Raw genomic sequence first — 24,325 nt, forward strand, 5'->3', positions numbered from 1 at the left:
TGCCTGGCAGGGGGGCAATCTGGTTGTACCTATTAATTTGTCCAACACCCTTGTCCTGGGTTCCCCTTATTCCAGCCTAGAAGCCTTGGTTCTCTTATTGCTGACAGAGCTTTAGGGATGGCAAGAGTCCCCCTTGGTTTTAACACTGTCTTCCTAGTACAGCCGCAGTCCTCCCTGGTCTGAATCAAGAGGTCAGCCTATCCACCAGTCCCCTGGTTCCTGAGCCCACCTGAGCCTCATTGCCACACTGGGGAGCCTTGGAGCCCACGTTGGCCATGCCAGCCACACGAGACCGGCTTAGGGCCTGCCCCCTGCCCTATAAGCTCTGACATTCCTGCCCCCAGGCTCTCCCTGTGCTGAGCCATCACCTGCAGCCACATTGCTGCTGTCTGCTGGATTCCCGACCCATCACCGCCTGGACATTTCTGCTGCAGATCTCCACCAGCCATTTGGATGCCCAGGAAGCTGTTCTTGCCATAATAGTTGTAAAATTATAAAATATGTAAAATATGTTTAAACTTTCCCTCTCATTAATCAATACAGACCATGATCTTTTTGTTCACTGTTCTTTACTGTTCACATTCAACATATTCCTGTTTCTTAGGAATTGTTTTGTTCAATGGAAAAAGTAGACCCTTCCGCTCTGGACACTGGCATCTGTCCGGAACATGCAGGAGAGCTCAGTGGGAGCCTTTGGACTTGGCTTTGGGTAGCTGGGCTCAGTTTACCATTTCTCTCAGCCCACCGTACCTTGCTCCTCCTTTTCCCACTTACTTCATCCTCAGCTGCTGATGGCTGGTCACACCTAAGGCTGAGCCCACACCTGATCAAACCTCCTTGCAGTACAGGTGCCCCCACTAGAGTGCGTTCCAACAACCAAACACTTCTTCCTCTGTTTTCTTTCTCTGACTTTTCCCGAGCTTTGATTCTAAAACTGGAACTTTCCTTAGTCATGTTTTTTTAGTATCTGTCATTGTTGTCTTCCACTCCTAAAATCTGAACTTGCAAATCTTATCAGAATTTTACATTTCCTACAAGAGGGCCCCATGGGAGTCTCCTTCCCCTCCCAAGTGGCAACAAGTGGCTCCTGCTGGAAGACCTGCCATCCCCACCCTCCCTCCCCTCTTCCCCTCCTTCAGAGTCACACCCTGTCCTTTGAGACCTATGGCATGTGCCTGACTTCAACAATGCTAGTCCTGCTGCTGCGTCACCAGTCAGACCTAAGCTCTTCCTGACTTTGACTGCCACAGGCATCCTCATACATCAGTTACCGACCCTGGCCTTCAGACTTTTCTTCTTGTGTATCCCCAAGAGAAGTTTGAAGAAATTACGCACCTGCTCTAAACATTTGAGTTTGATATCGAAAACTTTCATCACATGTTTATGTAAGTGTATTTGTTAATAAGAGATAGACAGTATGAAATATTTTCTAAGATAAAATGAGGATTGGTGTAATTAAGATAAATATTTTATGATATGTAGTATTTTTTAACTACCTTACAGATTCAAGCATATCAAACCTGAAAGAAAACTCATGAAACTTTCACTTACGGGTTTCATCCAAGAAAATTTGGCACTCCTCAAAAGCATTCTGGTTCCATTTAAAAGAGTAAATATGGCCAGGCGTGGCAGCTCACACCTGTAATCACAGCACTTTGGGAAGCTGAGGCGGGCAGATCATTTCAGGTCAGGAGTTGGAGACCAGCCTGGCCAACACAGCAAAACCCCGTCTCTACTAAAAACACAAAAGCTAGCTGGGCGTGGTAGTACATGCCTGTAGTCCCAGCTACTCTGGAGGTTGAGCCAGGAGAATCACTTGAACCCAGAAGCCAGAGGTTACAGTGACCCATGATTGCGCCACCGCACTCCAGCCTGGGTGACAGAGACAGACTCTGTCTCGTAATAAGTAAATAGTAATAAATATTACCAACCTCTACTGCTTCAAGGGTTCTGAGTTCAGAACATCTTAACATAAGCCAAAATACTAAGTTTTACTCCTCACAGAATTGTTTCAGACAGGGAAGTGAGTTTCTGGAGCCAGTATTCCAGCCCAAAGCTGTAGGTTTTTACACCTGGGCAGTGCCCCATGGTCATATTTGAGATAGGTGGTTTTTTCAAGTGTATGAAAGAGTACTGTGAGGCTGGACACAGTGGCTCATCCCTGCAATCCCAGCACTTTGAGAAGATGAGGGAGGCAGATTGCTTGAATCTAGGAGTTACAAACCAGCCTAGGCAACACAGTGAGACCCTATCTCTACCAAAAGTACAAAAATTAGCTGGGCGTAGTGCCTGTGGTCCAAGCTACTCAGGAGGCTGACGTGGGAGGATCGCTTGAATCTAGGAGGTCAAGGCTACAGTGAGCTGTGATCATACCACTGCACTCCAGCCTGGGCGACAGAGCTAGACTCTGTCTCAAAAAAAAGAAAGAAAGAGAGACAGACAGAGACAGACAGAGAGAGAGAAAGGAAGAAGGGAGGAGGAGGAGGGGGAGGGAGAGGAGGAGGAAGAAGGAGGAGGACGAGAGAAGGAGGAAGAGAGGGGAAGGGAAAGGGAAAGGTAGGGTCACACCTGTAATTTCAGCACTTTGGGAGGCTGAGGCAGGCGGATCACGAGGTCAGGAGATCGAGACGTTGGTGAAACCCCATCTCTGCTAAAAATACAAAAATTAGCTGGGCGTGGTGGTGCGTGCCTGTAGTCTCAGCTACTCAGAAGGCTGAGCCAGGAGAATTGCTTGAACCCAGGAGACGGAGGTTGCAGTGAGCCAAGATCACACCACTGCACTCCAGCCTGGCAACAGAGCAATCGTCAAAAAAATGTATATAATAATACATTTTAAAAAGAAAGAAAGAAAAGAAAAGAGAAAAGAAGTGGAAAGAAAAGAAAAGAAAGACTATTGCATATGGAGGCTAGAGACTCCTGCCTAGGGAATAAGTTTTGGCAGAGTCCTTATAGATATTAGGTATCTGGAAATTAATACTTGAAAAACTACTCATATATGCCTTGGATCATCTTTATGTATCTCCAAGGGTATGCATAGCTCAGTTTGAAGGGGTTTTTTTAAATTTTTTGAGACAAGTTCCCAGTATGTTGCACAGACTGGTGTCAAACTCCTGGGCTCAAGCAATCCTCCCATCTCAGCCTCTGAGTAGCTGGAATTACATCAGTTGAGGTTTAAGTGTCTCAGGATGTTTGCCTTACTGTACTTTACATGAGAGTGTGGGCTGTTCTTATCTTATCTCTACCTTAGAAAATTTCAAGCTTCTGGATGGTGGAGACCATGTATGTATGACTCACCTTTACATCTCTACCATACCTCACAGAATGCCTGGCATTTAACATTAGGCTGAGTGCTTAACTGCTGCATGCAGGGATGGCCACTCATACCCACTGGGGCCAGGACAGTGGTACAAATGAACAAAGCAAGCTAGGCATGAGGCCACGTTAGGAAAATGTGCATGGAAAACACACTGGCAGCACAACTCACTTTAAACATCATGAAGAAACAGGGAGCCTCCACTTGGGTCTTGGAAAAGTGGCCCGAGGAAGTGACTTTCGGACTGCTCAGCTGAAACCAGCAAGGAGACGTGCAGGCTTTAACTGACGCATCGGCAGAGGGGGGTCTTGCGGGAGGACGCTGGGGAGGAGCGTGACGGAGATAGATGGTCAGGGAGGGGCAGGTGCCCTGATACAGTCCAGGCACAGACTGTGTGGGACCGCATTTGCCTTATTAAAGAATTTAGGGCTTACTCTGAGAGCAGCAGAAAGCCGTGGGAAGATTTATGCAGGAAAATGACATGCGGGATTTACAGTCTTCGTAGATGAGCCCTGGCTGAGGGGTAGGGAACGGATTCAGGGGAGGCCCCATGTGGGTTTGGGGAGTTGTATTCATCCACTTGGTAAATAGGTGAGTTGTCATGGTGGCTGGGGTTTGGAGGGGGGACAGAAATGGAGTGGAGGAAACAGGGTGTGCTGTGCTCTTGAAGTAGTCCTACCGGGTAAGCACAGACGCTTGGGGGCTGGCTGTGCTTGTGAAGCTGAATTTGATTCTGTATCAGTAGGAGGCCCTTGGAGTAGTTAAAGGAGGGAAGTGACCTGAGATCATGTACCCTAGAACTTAAAGTATAATAAAAATATATATATGGAAAAAAATAAAAAAAAAAGAAAACCTAGAAAGATACAAGGTTCTATGTCATTACATTAAAATTGTAATGCTAAAAAAAAAAAAAAAAAAAAGCCTTTAAAGAGGTGGTTTCAGTGTGGTTGATATGGGTTCTCTGCTGTTTTTCTTCTTGCCGGGATTGTGAGGACTGTGTGGTACATACCTGTCTGGTAGAGCCCTTCTGAGTTGCTTCCGATGTTCAAATGAGGCGGCATGATGTAATGGAGTCAGACTCCTGGTTCAAAACTCAGCACTATAGCTCACTAGCTGTGTGACCTTGGACAGCTTGTTTGACTTCCCAGTGCCTCAGTCTCCGTCAGTAAAATGGGGGTGAGCAATAAGACCTATTTCATAGGATGGTGTTTTCTAAATTTAATGCAATAGTACATGTAAACTACTTCAAACAGGACCTGGGAAATAGTAAGTGTTTAAGGGACATTAGGTATTGTTCTGTTTATGATGGAATGCCAATTTGTACTTATATCATCTTTCTTCAAAAAACTCGAAAATGCCACTGTGAGCTTAAGGGACCTTGACTTCTCAGCAGCTCTAGTTAACGTAGGAAACATAGTGTATAGAAATTCAAATGTGAAAAGCAGGGGTACAAGTCATCAAGGTTTGAAAATGATCATTTTTATAGATGTAGGGGTACAAGTGCAGTTGTGTTACGTGGATATATTGCTTAGTGGTGAAGTGTAGGCTTCTAGGGCCCCCATCACCTGAATATCATACATTGTTGAAATGAAGATTTTTGATATCTCTCACTTCCCATGAACTAGAGAACTCATACAATAAAGCCCATCCTTGAATGTCTTTCATTTATGCTTGTCATTGCTTGTTAATGGTTTTTATTGAAAAAAAAAAATGAACTAGAGAACTCATACAATAAAGCCCATCCTTGAATGTCTTTCATTTATGCTTGTCATTGCTTGTTAATGGTTTTTATTGAAAAAAAAAAAAAAAAACTTTCCGCCCCCTTTCTTTTCCCCTTGGGACTTGATGGTGGCAAGAATGACCCCCTGCACCTTTCCTTCTCAATAGAGGTCTCTGTGTGCCTGCCAGTTGGAGGAGATGGAATGTATTACTGGCCTGATATTATTGAAATGTCTAGATGTTACCTTTCAAATTTCCCACAGGGGGACAACTGCTGAGATTAACCGTGTTGCCTATTGTGCAAACATCTGTAAACGCACCACCACAGCAATTGCAGTGGCTCCCCCCAGCCAGAAACTGCGGAAATCAAATGCCCTGTCTTGCAGACACACCTGTTCACACCTTGAGAGAGGGAGGCTTTTCAGAGCTCCTTGCTTTGAAAAATCTTGGGAGTTTATTTGTTTCTCCACTCTGTGAGCAATCCACAGCGATCTTGGGAGTCACACGTCAAAGGCAAAGGCTTACTGACCTCCCATGCTGTTCCCCTTGTCTTTAGGTCCTTCAAGGGCGTGGGTGCTAAGAGGAGCCTGCCTGTGTACCAGGCTCACATCTTTGGACTTGTGATATTGGCTCATGATGGTTGTAGTCACTCAGACCCCGCCAGGAGCTGCCGAATCCAAATGGAGTAGCTCTTGGTGACAGTAAAGTCCACCCCTCCCCTGGCCTGGAGGGTACGTTCTGATTTTGCCAGGAGACAGGTAGCTGAGTAATACTTTATTGAGATCTTGGGAAATGATTTGAAATATGTGGAAGAGAAAAGAAAAACAGGATTGATACATTCTGCGTTAAAAACCTTATTTGGGCACCTTCCCTATTTTCTACCCTGAAAAAAAAAAAAACCCACAAAAGAACGGGATTTGAATGAACATTTGGAAAAATGTCTGGAATCATCAGCCACGAATCACCAGTGCCCACCCCTGAGCAATTTTACAGTTGAGCCACCACAGTGACCAGGCCAGGGAGGGAGCCACGCGTGTGGCAGAAGGAACGGCCACCAAGTGTTGGCTGCACAGCGCCCCGCGCCTGCAGGAGAGCGGAGACAGGAGAAAGCGGGGCCAGCTGCACTGCAGGGAGATGTCTCTGCCTGCACTTTTTTTTTCTTTCTGGGATCTATTTAGAATAATCTTTGTGTTCAATTTCGTTTTTAGATTTTAACACCGAATTCTTTTTGTTCTTCTGGGTCCACGTATCTAATTTTAGCATTGAAAAGAATTTCACCTAGTTTTTTTTTGTATCCTAATCTTTTTTTAGCGTAGGTCAATGGATAAGAAAATCACAAAAACTAAGTGTGTATTATCAGCCAAGTGAGCTGCTAGTGCTTATAAACACCCTTTATTTTAAAGACAATGCGAATTTAATTATGTAAACATGTAAAAACCCAGGCCATCTTAATTGATGCCCAGCCGCAGAGGTGAGGTGGCATGGTCATGTTCCTAGATGACATGTGATGAATAGAGTTCCTTCTACATCCGAGCAAAACAGGATTCCATGGTTCACAGAGCTTGCAGGCAAGGTTAGACTAGTCAGGAGATTCAGAACGAACAAATCTTTGGTGTTTCACAGTTACAACTCCATAGGAGAGCACCCGATGGTTATACTGGAAGATGAAGCGGATGCCCTTGATGCTACAGATCAGGAAAGATGTGAAAACACACCCAGACCCAACCCCCACCCCAACCCAGTTCAGTCAGAGTCTCTTGGGTTAGGACCTGAGAATTTAAAAAAATCTCCACAGTAATTTTAATAAGCAGCTAGAGTTGAGAACCATTGCCTCCCATAGAGAACAGTCACTGGGAAGCTAGGATTGTGCTGTGGTTACCTATGGTGATGGACTGAGCTAAGCCGGAAGCAGAGCCTTGGGTGGGGAAACTGAGGAATGATCTGTATAGTGCTTGGGAGCAGTGGTTTAATTCCAGAGCTCCAAGGCTGTGCTATGAGGACAGAGTGATAATTATGCTCCTTCTGAAGAAATCCTTGCAGAAGATGTCACCTTTCCATGAATTGAAAGGAGGAAAGGTGCTGTGTTTTCAAGCTTCTCCAGATAATCTTAGAAATGTAAGTTGAGAAAGGGAATCATACAAACATACACGTCTTAATTTGACTTAGTACCTAGTATGGGTTTAACATAACACTGTCATAGTAATATGGTTTACACACATGCATACAAACTTACCATCCATTCATTGATTCGCTGGGCTCCTGCTATGTGCCAGGCATTTCCTAGGGCACTAAGAAAACAGCAGCAAACGAAGAAGGCTGAGTTCCCCTCCGGGAGGGGTCTTAACACCGAGCAATCCCAGAATGTCGGCTGGCAAGAAGGGGTGAGTGAGGAATATGCTGGAGGCAGAATGGGGCCCCTAGCCTAGAGTGTCTCTGAGAAGACTCCTGTTGGGCCCTGACAAGGGAGGTGGCTTTGCTCTTCCTGCAGGCACAAGCTGTCCATGATGCTGGGACCTCTGATTCATCCACTAGAGCCATTGTCATCAGAACTATTTCTGGAAGTTTCTGAGTAGGTGGCACAGGCCTGTGTACCTAGTGAAGGCCCCCCCGCTCTTTGATTCAGGGGTCACATTGGGCTGTTTGCGCAAAGAAGAACTCACTGCTTTTTTTTCCCCTTGTGAATAAGTAACAAGCTGTTAAGTACACAATGAATGTACCTCTCTGCAAGCCAGAACTGTAGTGATTGATGGAATCCGATGTTTACTTGTCCCCTCTGTAACCTTAGATTAAAGTCACTGAAATCTTCAGCCTCTACATCAGGAGAATGGCACGCACATGCCAAGGGACATGGCCAAAATGGCTGGTGGAGCTTTGTGGGAGGTGGCGTGCATGGTCCCTTCCCCAAAGGGATTAGATGCAGAGACATCAGGAGAGCAAGTCAGCTTTTATGGGGAGGGTAACAGTGTAGACAGAAGCAGCAAGGGAGAAATGATAGGAATTTGTGTTGTGGAGGGAAAGGAAGGGGGCCTGGACAGGGAAGAAGGAGAAGAAAAATTACACAAGAACCGGTTGCTAATTGGTCAAGAGGGATGGGGAGTGACTGAAGGGCCCCCTGGGTGTGTCACTATTGTTCAGTGTCCAGGCTGCAGCAAAAGGACAGCTATTAATAAACATCGTTAAATTCATCTTGTTTTCTTTCTATTGCTTTGTTGTTTATAAAATGCCTGAGTACACATTAATTCCAAGAATCCTCAAAATAACTTTGAGAGGTGTTACTGTGATCAGTATATAAAGAAAGAAGACATTGAAACTCATAGAGGCTAAGTAACTTGCCCCAAATCACACAGCCAGTTAAAAGGCAGAAGCAAATCTCAAATTCAAACATTTGAGCTCCAGCTCCAGCAATCTGAAATGTCAAGATACCTAGTACAATTGGGTTCTGGTCCTGGATGTCCCTGAACATTTGTATGATTTCACATATATCGTGTGACTCTCCAAGCCTTTGAAGTTGCATTTCTCTCATTTCCTTACCTTTCTATATGTCTTATAAAGATTTCTACTCTTACATTTATACCCTCAAGTATGCATGGACACAAAGTCGAGTTTGGGGTTTCTTTAAATCTGGATTAAAAGAAATTTTAAATTCCAACTTTCTTTACTTGATTCTCTCTGTAGCACTGGCCTTTTGTAATATATAGTCTTCCTTTTTTATTTTTTTTCCAGCCATAAGAAAGAGCTTTTTAATGCTCAGATCCCAAGAGCTAAGGAAGTAGATGGCTATTCGCGTTCTGCCAGGAATCTTTATGTTCAGTGAGAAGAAGTGCAACTGCTTAAAACTCTTAACTTCTCTCTCTTACTTTAGAAAGTCAAGCAGGAAAAAAAAAGTAGATTAATTTGACAGATAGCACAGAATAAGAAAAATATTAGAAACAAGAAGGGGCCATTTTTCCTATAGAGGCTCATTTCATTCTATACACCACTTCCCTGGGATATCTGCCAATTGTTAGCAGAAAGAGTAATGTTATCTATTTTTTAAAATTTCACTCTTGAGTACTATGGAGATAAATAGCTAAATGATGGAGAAATAACTTTCTTTCACGGTAGTAGTCTAAGAAGGGTAGAAAGAGCTCAAATGCAGATGTTTGATGACATGAGAAAATTCAGCAACAAATGACAAATTTGATATTTCCATAGGTGCAGTTTTAGAAAGGGTATCTTTTTGCATTGACGCTAGAGACCTGTGTCCATCTGTAAAAGTGAGGGAACTGCATGTGGGTATTAATAGATGTATTTGCAAGCCCCAGAAATTTTCCAGTTGAAACTTAACAAAAAAAACAAAAAGTTTCTATTCTGTTCTGCTGCAGGACCAATGCAGGAAACCATCTATGACTTCTGGAGGATGGTGTGGCATGAAAACACTGCAAGCATCATCATGGTGACCAATCTTGTGGAAGTGGGAAGGGTGAGTAGACCATCTGCTGCAAATGGCCATTTTGTTCCTTGCCTAGTTGGTAACAGAAAGTAAGGCATGAGGCAAGCTTTTGAAGTATTATGTGTACTTCCAAAAACATTAACTACTCCAGCTCCTCCTATTGCTTGCTGCACTTGCTTATAAATTATCAGTAAACATAGCCTGAATTGCTTTCATTTGTTGCGATAGCAACAGACAGGAAAGGCACTCAAGATTTAAAAGCAGTTGTTATCGGGCTATATTGAGAGCACAAAAATACCTCTAAGCATGAATGCTGATTGTTGAGTGTCAAAACTCAATGGGTGCTGCATTAGACATGACTACATTCCCAAACTGAAGAAAATTGGCTCTAAAAACAGTGTGCAGCTCTAGATTCAATCCTTAGATTAGAATTCCAGCATCTTCCCTTGCTTAAATTGGCCTTTCCTGTGTCTCAGTTTCCAAACCTGTAGAATGGAAAGCATCATCTTTCTGAAGGTCTTGTACCACCTTCTCCGTAGTAACTGTTTATGAGCAGTGCTTTTATTTAACCAGGAAACTTTTACATAGTTTTAATCTCAGTAGTAATATGCTATAGGATTATTTACAAAGTGAAATTTTAAAATGAGCAAACACACAGCTTGCAGTTGCCTTATTTATGGTAGGTTGAATTCCATGGTTGTGCTAACTGAAGAGAAGTTGGCATCATGAGATTTGCCCTCAGCAAAGGCAGCCTAGAGGTTATCCTAGAATTGAAACAGTGAGACAGGAGCCATAAAGGGGTTGTCGCTTAAGATTCTCAGGTTTCAGGAGGCACAAAGGAGGAAGAAGAAAGACATCACAATTCTTTCATAATGAGACTATTCAGTAAGTAGAATATATATATATACACACACACAATATAAGTAGGAGATATATATATAATATATAATTCTAGCAAAAATGGCACATTAACCTGAAAATCCCCCTACAAACATCTAGAAATTCTAGATAAAAATATAAATATGTGTTTTAATATGTTTATATGTATATCACATGCATACGCAAATATATATATTTTAAATGTTTAGCTTAGCCCTTAATAAAGACAGCTACTACAGACCAGAAATAAAGTGAGGACTTGAGATCCTAGGGAGTGTAGCGCTTGCATGCACCCTTAGCAGGCTGGACAAGGGGTTCTGTGTGAGTGTTGAGGGAAAGTGGGCAGCGTCAGTCTTTGTGATCTTGGATCCGGGGTTTTAAAGCCCACTGAGGGCAGGAAATAATGTGGACATGTACAATGCTAAGAATTTAGATGTTGACTGCCACACAGAACCAAAACCCACAAAGAGTAGACCCTCAGAGAAAGGGCAAACTGGGGAAGTGGAGGTAGGGAGAGGGACGAGGGAGAAGGGAGAGGAGCACCAGCCAGCCCAGGGAATTGACAAGGAAGTTAAACCATTTTCATTTAGGTAGGATCTGTGGGGGTAAAGCACAACTCCAGGGTCAAAGTAAACACCTAATAAAATCAGAAAATAATTAGAACTGTGAATCATAAAGTGTCATGATAGTGTTAAAGTTGTGAAATGCAAATAACATGGTACCAGAGAAGGAAATACATGTTCTTAAATGTTGTTATTAGAAAAGAAGAAATGCCAACTAAGCATCTAATTCAAGAAGACAGATGAAGAACAGAGCAAAACCAAAGAAAGAAAAAAGGAAATAATAAACATGAATAGAAATTTATTAACTAAACAGCACAGAAGCAATAATAAAGTTCAACAAAATAAAAAGCTGGTTTTGTGAAAAGGTTAATAACATGGACCTCTGGCAACAGATCAGAAATAAATAGAGGAAAACCACATATAGCCAATAGCAGATTTTTTTGTACTGCAATAGAATAATATGAATAATAATATATTTGATGAATTAGGTAATTTTCTAGAAAAATATGACTTTCCAAAACTGACTCAAAAAGAAACAGAAATTCTGAGTAGATAATAATTATCTTAAACTCGAATTCTGGTTAAAAATTGACCCATGGAAATGTACCAGTGTATTTGTAGGTACTAAATATTCAAGGAACAGATAATTCAAATGTAAATGTTAAAAATATATAACATTTTATAAATACATAAAAATATATAAATTATTTACATTTTATAAAAATTATTCTAAGAGAACAGAAAAGAAAGCTTGTTCCCCCATTTCATTTTAAGAGGCTAGTATAACCTCAATATCAAAACCAGACAAGACTACAGGAAAAGGTAAAATTATAGGTGCCACACATGGATAGGAAGAGATGAATAGACCAGTAGGTCCAAACAGGCCAGATGTAAGACACCAAAAGCCCAACATATTAAGGAATAGGATAGGAAAATGTATGATAGTAAGATTTACGTAAAATTCTCTATATGACAAAGGATATAATAAGTGACCAGAAAAGGGGGGAGGTACTATGGGGCTATTATGCAAAGTTTAAACACTTCCAGAGCAATATTTTATGTACTAAAAGTATAGAAATCATTTCTTTCTTTCAATGATGTCTCTGCCGGGAGCCAGCATGGGAGTGCAGGTGAGCTGGCGAGGAGGCTGCTGAGGCAGGGAGGGCCACCAGCCCAGCCTAGAAGAGGGTGCTGGGCCTCTCCTTCCACAGACCTTTCTCTGGAAAGAGGAAACTAGCAGTACTGTGTGTCCACCTGGTTGGGCTGCCATAACCAAATACCACAAGCTGGGAGGCTTACACAACAGACATGTACTATCTTCCTGTTCTGGAGGCTGGAAAGTCCCAATCCGGGTCTGGCAGGATTCCGCTTCTGGTGCGGGCCCTCCTCCTGGCTTTCATGTGGCCACCTTCTTGCTGCAACCTCACATGTCAGAGAGAGTGCACGCTCTGTGGTGTCTCTTCTTACAAGGACATGAATCCTATTGGGTGAGGGCCCCACCTTAATGTCCTCATTTAACCATCATTATTTCCTTGGAGGCCCATCTCCAAATACAGTCACGCTTGGGGGTTAGGGCTTCACCATATGAGTTTTGGGGGTACACAAATATTCAGTCCATAACAGCCTGCTTAATGGGGTTCTCGTAAAGATTCAATGAGTTTCCACATGTCAGGAGGTTAGAGAAGTTCCTGCCCATTCCGAGGACTCAATAATAACAGCTACTAGTGTAACCTTAGGTTTCCACCAACAAACCTAAGACTGAAGAAAAAGACCCTTTTTCTTCCACACACCAAATCTACCTACTTTTACTATGAAAACATTAATGACTATTGAAAAAAAAAAAAGGCCAACTCCACTAGGCCAACTTCAAGTTCCTTGAAGGGAAGAGATGGCCTTGCTCAGCGGCCGCTCCCTCCAGGCCCAGGGCCCTAAGCAAATGCCCGGCAAGGTGAATAAAGAGAGTACCTCACCACAGTGTCACGGAGCACACCAGAGCCACCTCATGTAGCCTAAACATTTCATCTGCTTTCATGTGCTTGTGTTTCTTCCCCTGAGAGGTATACTCCCATCTGACTCCTTCATTTACTTCACACGTCCTTGCTGACCACCCTCATGTGATGGGGAGAAAGAGGTACCTGGAGCCCACTCCCGGGTGTCTTCCTTTCACAATCCCAGCACTCCCAGAAAGTTGTGCACCTATGCACACATTCAATATTTGCACTGGAGCTCGCTTACAAGAGAGTCCTAAGTAAATTATTTTGAAAAGTAGATAATTGCTAAATAACAACTATTGCTGGATTTTTAAAAATAAAGGCACATGTATTTTTTGCTTAATTGAAATTCCAAAGCACACCACTGTGTCTGGACTCAGTGGCTTAAGAGGTTAAGCTGATTTCGTATGATACAGCCTTTTACCTTAAGGGAAGATGAGGACAGCATAGTCTTTGGTTGAAAACTCAAAAGAAAATTGTGCTGTAAAATTACTGCAGCAAAAAATAATAATTACACACTAAAGCCCACTGTGTCTGAGACATGGCACATTTGCAGGGAGCCAGGTTTCATTCAGAGCAACCTGGGTTTAGAAAAGGAATGAAAATGTTATGCAGTGGTGGTCGCTGTTCCTTCCATCAGGCACTTGGACCCATCACATCCAGGGTAGTCACTGATGATTTTTATGACAGCAACTATTCCTTCTGACAAATAACCATGGAAATTTTGTTTCCAATAAGATGTGGCTGAAGTGGGTGGTGGTAACTAGGTTTCTGGTTTACCCATAAATCTAAGTCCATAGATTTAAAGTAACTCAGCCATTTTAGGTCTGGTAAGGTTATTAAAAAAAAAAATTCTTCCAAATCCTTACCAGGTTTGTGGGGACATGGGTAAGCTCTGAAGAGGCCCCACCTCATTGCCATCAGCCCCTTGGATGGGCCTGACTTCAATTAGTAATGAAATTATGGCATCTGTCCTTGAAATGTCTGGCATGATTTGGGGGTTTTGACAAGAGGTCATGTTCCCTCGTGGGAAAAGCACTCTCCTTGTTCCAGGCTGTTTCCCATTGTTAATCCTGCACATTTGTTTACAGATAGCTCCTCCATTTTCCATGCTTAAAAACAACCACCCAAGAAATCAAAATGACATGGTTTTTAAGGGCAATAGTTACCTACTTAACATGTGTACCGCACATAGTGCGTCCTTCATGCATTAAGCATGAGCTAGGCGGATGCGTGTTTGTTTACACAGACTTGCTGCCGATTCATTAAGGCAGAGCTGGGGACCTGCTTCCCCCCATTTTGCCCTGAAGCGCTCTGCATTAGGCGGCCCTAATTGCTGGTGTTGGAGCCACCAGGAGACCTTTCCTGTGGCAGCACCTGGTGCAGAAGACACAAATGCTGCACTTCCCTCCAGCGGGGTCCCCGGTACATCTGCCAGGACCTGTCATTATCTAAGATTTCCTTGTCACCACCATGCCTCCCCTTTTAGCCCACGTGTTCTGGGAAGGGACCCTTGTCGGTTTTCCTGGCACCTGCAGCCGGCTGCACACCTGGCATTGAAATGGCGCTGGAACGTGTTGTGATTATTTTCCCTCTTTAATGAACCCACCTGAGGGACATTTAGTTTTTTAATCCAGTCACCTGTTTCCCAGGCAGTCCCATTTACACTGTTTGTGTGGAGATTCAAAAACTCTGTTGTGGTGTTGAGCTATTCCATCTGCCAGAAGTCTTATAACCAAATCTGCAGGACTCCCAAAGGAGACTTTTGCACCGGTAATTTAAGCTAATTATTTCTAAACATATTTAGTCAGTTTTATGAAGACCTCATTAGAATGTGACTGTTTATTAAAAATCCAAATGAGGTCTCACAGTCATTTAGGAAAATTATTGTTGAGTCACTCTGAATAGTTCTGATAACAGAAGATAAAATGTTTTGGAGCTGAGAGAAGTGGGGACCAGAGCTATGGACCTCTATCACAGTAGGGGATGGGAAGAAACCACCTACATGGATTCTTGGATATTTTCCACCCAAGGAGCCTGCCCTAAAATTCCTTTCACAGTACTTGTCACTAAAAGAGTCATGAAAGGAAAAGTTTACGATGAACACTAGACATCAGAACTAACAACTTTCTAATTCACATACAAGGAAGATATATTAAGATTCCAGGTGCCCCTCTCACAGCCAAGAAAAAACATCTTCTTTTCTGCAACAGCCACCAGACCCAGGATCAATGAGGAAGCAAGAGAGAGGCAAGGTTGCCCTTTTATAAAAACTGTGGAGATACTGGTTAATTACAAGAATAAAAATATTAGTAATTGTTTTTACTACAAAATCTCTTGAATTGTTCCAAGACATCAAACTCATAAGAAAGGGAAGAGGGAAATTGTTTTTATAGACATTGCTGACAGTTTTCCATCTTGAGCACTCACTGTTACTTTCATAGATCCTTTTTCATAAACTGGTATTTAAGACTGATCTTTTATGATCTGTGTAATTACAGTCTTAGCCTTTGAATAATTTATGCTCATTCAGCAAACACTCCTCATCTCGATCTACTGTCATCCTTTCACCTATCATAGGATGAAGCTGACATAAGCCTTACCTCCCTCCTGCACGTTACCCCTGGGCATTTAATTGCTCATTGGCCATCTCTACCTCTGTGTCCCACAACTGGCATAAACCAAGCACCTCAGAAACTAAGCTTGTCCATTCATCTTCAGACTCCTGGTCCCCAATGCCTCTCCTTATCATTTAGGGTTGAAAACAAACTTCATTTTGTACTCAGCCCAATCCATTGTCAAGCCATAAAAACACCGTGTGAACAGCACACCTGCCTCCTGTTTTCATGGTGCCTCCAATGCAGCTTGGGAATTCGCAGTCTTTCATATCAGTCCCAGTAGCAGCGTCCACACTGGTCACCCTGGTGTTCACACTGGTCACCTCACCATCCACAGTGGTCACCTTGTGCTGTTGCGGTCTCAGAAACCAAAATGGATGCCCCATTATCAACTAATACAGAAAGGTGAAGGAAACAGAGTTACCTACAGGTTGAAGGTTCAGGGCCTGTCGGGGCAAATCCTCCAAGTTCCTATGGCCAAACTCCCTACCAATAGGAGCTATAGCTCTGAGTCACAACCCAGACCACTGCAACTCTTGATTGGACAGAGAACCAGCCTTGAAAACACTCTTTCCTGATAAGCAGCTGCAGATCTCGAGCGCATTTTGGCAGCTCATAGAGGCTGCATACAGACTGTCTTTGTGTCCCATAGCTGACCTTTTGATGTAAAGAGCCAAATGCCATTTTCTTTTCATGGTAAAAACCCCACCCCAAAGTGAACATGGGATGTATGGTACATGTATGTTTACCTATTGCACATGCGCTCAGCTCCCCTTATAAATATGTATAGCTTTCCCGCCAAACCTGCTGATATGTATGACTCTGTTGTGTGATACAGACCTGGTGAGGCATAAAAGCCAACCTGTCTTTCTTTCTGAAGAGAGAGCACCTTCAGTCCATGCTGGAGACTCTTCCCAGCTTGCAAACCGATAACCCCCATAAAGCTCTCCTTTCTACTGTCCAGCCATCCTGGTGGTCTTTTAGACAACACTGTCTTCTATCCATTCCATGTGTCAGTGCTGCATTAATTTTTATAAACATTAGCTCCTGACACACCACTCTTCTGTTCAGAATCCTTCAGTGATTCCTGTCGAATCCAGAACAAAGCCCAAACCTCAAGATCCCTCTATTCTGTGCCTTCACAGTGTGGCTCTAGTCTATGGCAAGCTTATTTCCCAGCATTCTCTTACAAGTGTTTGAAGGGCCAGGCAGACAAAGTGTTTGCCATTTGCCACACACGCCCAGCACTGCATTCCTTGTGCCTTTGGTGCAGTCTGGCCCATGCACAGTGGAGCTCTCCAGGAAAACCCCTGCCAGTTTGGAATGCTCTAGGTCTACACAGTCCCTGCAGAGCCTCTAGTCGCAGGGGTCTACTGAGTATTTTCAGTGTGGTTATTGTGACTGAGAGATTGACTTCTGAGGTTTATTTCATTTGTATTAATTTAAATTGAAATGGCCACATGTGACTAATGGCTTTTGTCTGGGACAGTGCAGGGACAGCACCTCCTTGCCTTCCTCCCTCTGCCTGCTTAACCAGGGCACCTCTTTTAATACTAATTGAAAATTCCACCCTTTCTAAGAAGGAAACCGGACCTGATTATCTGGCCATTTTATCTCCCTCATCAGCATCCTCTTTGTATGTCACTTGCCATATTCTGTCCTTTAGTATAAGTCTTAGCCCTTCCTCATTTGTAGTAACTCAGTCAGAGAATCAGAAGGCTTTGGCTCTTCCCATGCCCATTGTAACATCTCTGAGCCCCAGATTCCTCATCTGTTAAGCATAGGGAATGATGCACTAATACACACCCTCCTGTGTCATGGGATTACTGTAAGGATTACAGAATAAATTGAGCATCTGTTGTGCCTGCTTCCACTTCTGCAAACTCACCTTCTCAGCCATTCCTGTGCACAACCACCAAGCTGTGGGTCCTTCCAGGTATGCCCAGTAGAAGCAGTTGGTCAAGACCAAGAACCCTTTCCCTAAATCTGGCCACAGGGACAGCCTCTCTGTTGTCAGAGATGGTGGAGTTTGCACCTTGCCTTGAATTCCTTCAATTCTGTAGGTCATGAATTATCTGTTTCTGCTGGAAATATCAGCGATTCCTAAACTAGAGTTGCCGTAACTTTAACACAAAACTAGAAGTCAAAGAGGAAATTGGCAATGTAGCCTGTGATGATTCCCATCCAGGCACTGCCAGACGTCACGCCACTACCCCCAGCACATCAGCCAAGAAAGGAGGCACTAACGAGTACTGAGCTATCAGCAGTAGGAGGAAGGCCTTCTACAGACTCCTCAACACCAACTCCTCCAGGAAGGATGGTTCCCTGGCTGCCCTGGTGAACCTAGAGATTTTCTCTGCCTGAAAACCTCAGTTCTACTCTGTAAAAAGTTCAACCAAAGAGCTCGATTTGTCATATTCACAAATTAGCCCAAAGATAGGCTTTTTAATCCCTTCTCAGCACAATTTAACCCAAAATTTAGTGCTGTACTTACTGTATCTATGACAATAAGAATCCAAAGATAGTTGTAATTCACTTGTCCTCAAAGAATATCACCTGTGGTCATTGAGAACCATGTATCAACAATGAACTGTGACACATGTTCAGAATGTGATGGTACCAACGAAGGGACTCATTCTGCCTGTGGCAATCTAGGTCTTCTTGGAGCACATGGTAAAGAGCTGGACCTTAGTAGGAGGAATGATTTTATTTTGTCTTTATTTTAGATTTAGGGGGCACATGGGCAGGTTTGTTAAATGGGTATATTTAGTGGTGCTGGGGTTAGGGCTTCTAATGATCCCATCAACCAAACAGTGAACATAGTCCCCAGTAGGTAGTTTTTCAACCCTTGCCCTCCTTCCTCTCTCCTCCCTTTTATATTCCCCAGTGTTTATTCCCATCTTTGTGCTGTGTATACCTAACGTTTAGCTCCCACTTACAAGTGAGAACATAGGGTATTTGGTTTTGTTTCTGAGTTAATTCACTTAGGATAATGGCCTCCAGCTGTACCCATGTTGGACGAAAGGACATGATTTCGTTCTTTTTTTTCTTTTCTTTTCTTTTTTTTTTTTTGTGTGTGGTTTGTTTTGTTTTTTAAGATGGAGTCTCACTCTGTCACCCAGGCTGGAGTGCAGTGGCACAATCTTGGCTCACTGCAACCTCCGCCTCCCGGGTTCAAGCAATTCTCTGTCTCAGCCTCCCAAGTAGCTGGGATTACAGGCGCCCACCACTACGCCTGGCTAATTTTTTGTATTTTTAATAGAGACGGGGTTTCACCATCTTGGCCAGGCTGGTCTTGAACTCCTGACCTTGTGATCCACCCGCCTTGGCCTCCCAAAGTGCTGGGATTATAGGTGTGAGCCACCGCGCCCGGCCCGATTTCGTTTTTTATGGCTATGTAGAAAATGTGTATATACCACATTTTCCTTATGCAGCCTACCATTGATGGGCACCTGGGTTGATTCCATGTCTTTGCTGAGGAAGCATTTTAAATGGCAGGAGTGAGACAGTAACCACTTCAACAGCATAAGGAAGGGAAAGCACAGGAAGGGGAGGAAATGGCCAGATGGAGAAAGAGCTAGTGGCCTGCCTGATGCAGCTGCTGAGAGAAGAACTCTGAGGCTGGGAAGCTAACTGCAGGCTTGTTGATGAGGATTTGAAATGCATTTCTAGGGAGGAAGGAGAGGTAGAAAGTGGGCAGTGTGTGTGTTTGTTCACTTTAATGGAAGGCACTGAGGTGGTGAATCATGTGTTCTAATTGGTGTTGAAAAACAATCTTGATGACCATTAAGGAAAAGGTGAGAAAGGCTATGGAAGAGTATGGAGACATGTTTAGGAGGTTAGAGCAAGGCTCTAGGTGAAAGATGATGTGGGCTTGAGTTTGGGCAGAGGTGTTGGGAATTTATGAGGAGCATACAGTTTGGGTGTTATGGTGGGTAGGTGGTGCTGATAAGGAAGGATAACTTGAGAATGAACCAGGGTTTCTACCACTGTGACTTGGGTTGCTATAAAGGGTATTAACCAAGAATGGGTATTTCTTTCCAGCCCACCCCTACACCCCCAAATAAAAGTAGGTGTAAGGAGAGGCGATGTGTTTCATCTTGGACATGCTGAGTTTAAGAAGCTGAATGAGCAATAATGTGGTGCTTTCCAGAAAGCTCAAGAGAGAGATGTGAGCTGAAGACACAGAAACAAACTATGAAATGTTAGCGTCCCCCTTTCTTCACAAGCATCTACTGTGTGTTAGGCTTTGGCTGCACTGGGGATATCAAGATGAAAAGACATGGCACAAACTACGGTACAAAAAGGCAAACAAAAAAAAAAGTATAATGTGGCTGGGCACAGTGGCTCACACCTGTAATCCCAGCACTTTGGGAGGCCGAGGCAAGTGGACTGCCTGAGGTCAGGAGTTTGAGTCCAGCCTGGCCAACATGGTGAAACTCCATCTCTACTAAAAACACAAAAAATTAGCGGGGCGTGGTGGCGGGTGCCTGTAATCCCAGCTACTCAGGAGGCTGAGGCAGGAGAATCGCTTGAACCCAGGAGGTGGAGGTTGCAGTGAGCCTAGATCACACCATTGCACTCCAGCCTGGGTGACAGAGCGAGATTCCGTCTAAAAAAAAAAAGTATAATGCAAAGTGATAACCACTGTAACAGAACAGAGTTCTTGGGAGAAAGTGGAGAAAGAAAAGAGGAGGACTCACAACAGAACAGTGGAGAATATCTGTTTCTGGGGGCAGTCGGGAAGAACAGCTGGGATGGAGTCTGGAAAAGGAAAGCAAGAGGAATAGGGCGAGAACAAAGAGACCCGGATCATGAGAACGAAGAGAAGACAGCATTTCAACAGGAAGGGGATAGCGACCAGGTCACAAGCTACAGAAGGCCAGGTAAACAGGAATCAGGGAGCAATGTAGAGAGAAAGAATGTACTGAGTCAGGCATCCTGCTAAATGTTTCACAAGCCCTATTGCTCTTATCACAGCTACCCTCTGAGTACATTTAAAGATTCCTATTTTCAAATTAAGTAAGTAAGGCTTGGTGTGGTTAAATAATTTGGCCAAGGGCATAGAGCTAGAATTGAAACTTTGGTCTGTCCAGTTCCAAAACCCATGCTCTCTCCCCCATTCCACAGTGCCCCCCATTAGCACTGGAGAGGTCTTTGATATGTACCAAGTTCCCATGGGGTGATAGAACCAGGAATCCAGCAGCAGTAGAACAGTGGCTAAGTGTGCAGCAAAGACGCAACTGTAGCTCGTTCTTGGAGCAGCGAGTCACAGGAGAGAGAGACGAAGCAGCACCTAGAAGGGAACAGGGTCTAGATAGTGAATATAATGGCTGGGAGTGTGTTTTTAGTGATAGAGTAGACATAAGAGTGACTGGAAGTCTGAAAAGAAGATGTAATTGCAATCTCAAACTAAAGGTACAAGAAAAGAAAGGGGAAAAGTGACAGAGGAAAATCACAGACAAGACAGAAGGGGATGCTTTCAGTTCACAAGCACATGCTGCATTCGCACCACTCAATGTGGAGTCACAGAAAGCCAGGGATGCTAAGATAAATTAAGTGTGTCCCTGTACACAGGGAGGGGGCGTCAAGCAAAGGGATGAAATTCCATGATAAAGGTTTCACAGCATGCTGTGGAAGTTCATGAAAGAGGCACCTCATCTAGCCGTGGAGTTGAGTGGAGGTTGAAGATATTTGTCAGTAAATGCTTCTCAGAGCAAGGGGTGCCTGGTGCTGAGTACAGGAGGTGGGAGAGCAAGTGGAAATTAATTGGCAAAGGAGGGAGGGAAGCTGTTCCAGGCAGAGGCAACCACAGGACCCTGCAGGGAAGCTGCAGGGATTCAGTATGAACCAGGGGAGATGGGGGATGGGGATTATAGGGAGAACTGAGGACTTGTCGTGGATATACCACGTCAGGAATTGGGCTTCAGCTCATGAACGACAGACAGCCCCAAAGGATTTGGGTGCAGAAGTGACAAGGGGAAAGGGCCACACTGGAGGTGCTGCAGAGACAGAGTGGGTCATCCAAAGGCAGAACAATCACCATCTGACTTAACAAGGAAAAGGTTATTGGCAACCTTTTGCCTCAGTGTTTTCACAGTGATGGCCTATCAGAGTTCTTTGATTACATGCAACAGAAATCAACTGTGGCTAATTTCAGGAAAAGGGAAAAGAATATTGGAAGCTCAAAATGTTGATGTGAAGAGTAAGGCTTGCAAAAGATAGGAAAGAAGGTAACAGCTCCAGAGGGCTAGTGAGCCAGATGGGACTCACAGCCAGACAGTCTAGTCAAGGCGCTGATGCTAAGACAGTGAGCTCTCTGGTCTCTTTGTCACTGTGCTCAGGATTCTAATAACAAGGATAAACCTCCGACTCCCAAAGGTTGGTTCATGTGCTCATCCCTCGCTGTCCAGGGCCTCTAATTGACAAGCCACCCCATAGGGAAGAAGTAATTCCCCAAATGGAAGTCAAGGATCCATTAGGAAGGATGAATGGATGAAATGGATGTTGACAGACCAAATGATGCGTTCAGTACAAATGGCAAGCACTGAAGCCAGCCTGCAGCGTTGAGGCAGCAGTAGCAAATGAGGATGCATAGACTGAGTGTAGACTTGTCAGAAGCTTAGCTCTGCAGGGAAAAGAGAGGATTGCAGCTGTAATTAAACAGAGGACCATTTCCGAGCAAAGGATATTTATAAGGTGAAAGACCGTTGACAGTAGTTATGTGTTAAGGAAAAGAATCAGAAGAGAGGGAGAGACTGGCCATCTTGGGAAGTGGACAGAGTCTTTGCCAGGGAGCCAGGAGGGAAGGGACCCTGAGCACAGGTCTTCCATTCAGCCTTACATGGGATGACATCTTTTCCTCTGAGCCTGCAGAGCAGAGACAGGCGTGGACACACTTAAATAAATTGAACCAAACAGAAACACACTCAGGATGGCACCCTCTCCTGGTAACACTGGTTTTCCCAGTGCAGTAGGGAGCAAGGCCATGGGCTGAGTAGCTGGAGGAAAAGGGAAGTAGCTATTTTAGGGATGCATCAAGGACACAGGTAAAGGCATTCACCTGGAATGGGAGTGACCTCTTCTCTGGGGAGAAGGTAAGGATGGGCAGATAAAGTGAGACTCCGGTTGGCGGCTACAGGATGCAGGTAGGTGGAATCCCAGGACAGCCAATAGCCCAAATCGTCCAGGTACTAGCAGCAGGGGAATGTGACTCCAAGGAGAATAGGGTGTTGTGAGCGTTTCTAGGTGAATTGAAAACCAACCCATTCTTACCCCACACCTTACTTTTTGCAACCTTGGAATGAAGGGAATTATCCATATGAACTCTAAAATTCCATGTTTATATGAAGGATATTTTCCTGTTTGCTGTTTACATTTTGGTGATGGGATCCATTTGAATAACAAAAGCACCGCAGTCCAGATCCAGTTTAATCCACATGCTTCCAGAGTCCTTGATGCTTCCTGTACGCTCTGAATACCACCAACAGCAGAAAATGATTGAGTGTGGATTGTTAAAGGGGAATGATTCAGGACAAAAACATGAGGACCGTCACTCCCTTAGGAGAGAGCCCTCCACTCCCATGTCCTCTGCATGGTTTTCACATGAATTGTATAGAGGATCTGGAACGGAATGTTGCCATGTGATTAGGTACCAGTGAGACAAATTCTGTCAGTGATCCATCTGTATTTTAATTTATGCAGACCATAAAAGATATTCAGTCTGTTCTCTATAGACCTTCTTTTGAAAATAATCTAATCTGACTACAGTAAACTAAGATTTTTGAAGAAATATATTCTTTTCAGAAGTTCTCAAAATTACTTATAGCGATCCCCCCGATTTATCAACTGCCACAATCGGTCGCACCCGGTGAGCACATTTCCGGGTCTTTACCCAGTGATCAGCAGGGCCGCAGCGGGTTCCTGCCTGCAGTAGGGAGGGGGTCCTTGGAGAGAATGTGGTTTCTTTGGAGGACTCTCACGATCGTTTAATGAAGATATCTACGCACGCCCTGTTGTGTTCTGTGTAATTGCAAGTGTGACTGTTACCTCTGGAAGATCTCCTTAGGCACCGAAATGGCTATTTTACTTAAAGTGTTTAATCAATAGGGAATCATCGTTTCACATCCGTCAATTCAATTTGGACAGCAAATCCATTTAATTAAAGGTAAACTGTGGTATAAAGCAGATGCAAAAACATACACAATTATAAAACAACTTCATTCAATCAGGAAACACTTAATTGACTACAAATTGGGTAATGATTTTGAAAAATACGAGACTAAAAGAAAATATATACTCTCAGACTAAAGCAAGGAGAAAACCATATAACTTTTTTCTCCAATCTTATTGAAGGCTTATTCAGTATTTTAAATACCAAGTTCTGCATTTTATAACTTAGAGTAATGAGGTTTCTTATATAAAACTTCATATCATATGCCAACCCCAACCTCTGTAAACTTTATTCTGATAGTATTCCTGAAAATAAATACATACACAACATATTTACACACACACATTTTTGTTTAAGGCTAGCTATCGCCCCCACACACACACACACATTTGCCTGCATGAGTAACCAGACTAGATCTGTTTTACAATTTTCACATTCCCCATATCTGATCAGAGTTTCTTCCCAAATGTATGCACATGACACGCACACACACACACACACACATGCATACACATGGACATGCACACACACACATCCCTATCTCCGTTTCGGAAATGTTCTTTGCTTTGTTGGGAGCAGCAAGCCACTGTTTGTTCTGAGTGCAGACCATGGTCCCTCTTGTTCTGAATTCTGGTGA

At 43.7% G+C, this 24,325-nt stretch overlaps 1 protein-coding gene across 18 annotated transcripts in view; it reads left to right on the top strand.

The window, feature by feature from the left end:
- PTPRM (protein tyrosine phosphatase receptor type M) overlaps nt 1-24,325 on the top strand; it is an 834,094-nt gene that overhangs the window by 761,667 nt on the left and 48,102 nt on the right. For all 18 annotated transcript variants that reach the window (XM_055238011.2, XM_055238031.2, XM_055238021.2 and 15 more), the window contains one exon: nt 9,397-9,494. In XM_055238011.2, coding sequence (XP_055093986.1) covers nt 9,397-9,494 — 98 coding nt within the window. The remainder of the gene's footprint in view (nt 1-9,396; nt 9,495-24,325) is intronic.

The sequence above is a fragment of the Symphalangus syndactylus genome, chromosome 1 (assembly GCF_028878055.3).
Source record: "Symphalangus syndactylus isolate Jambi chromosome 1, NHGRI_mSymSyn1-v2.1_pri, whole genome shotgun sequence".
Classification (NCBI taxonomy): domain Eukaryota; kingdom Metazoa; phylum Chordata; class Mammalia; order Primates; family Hylobatidae; genus Symphalangus; species Symphalangus syndactylus.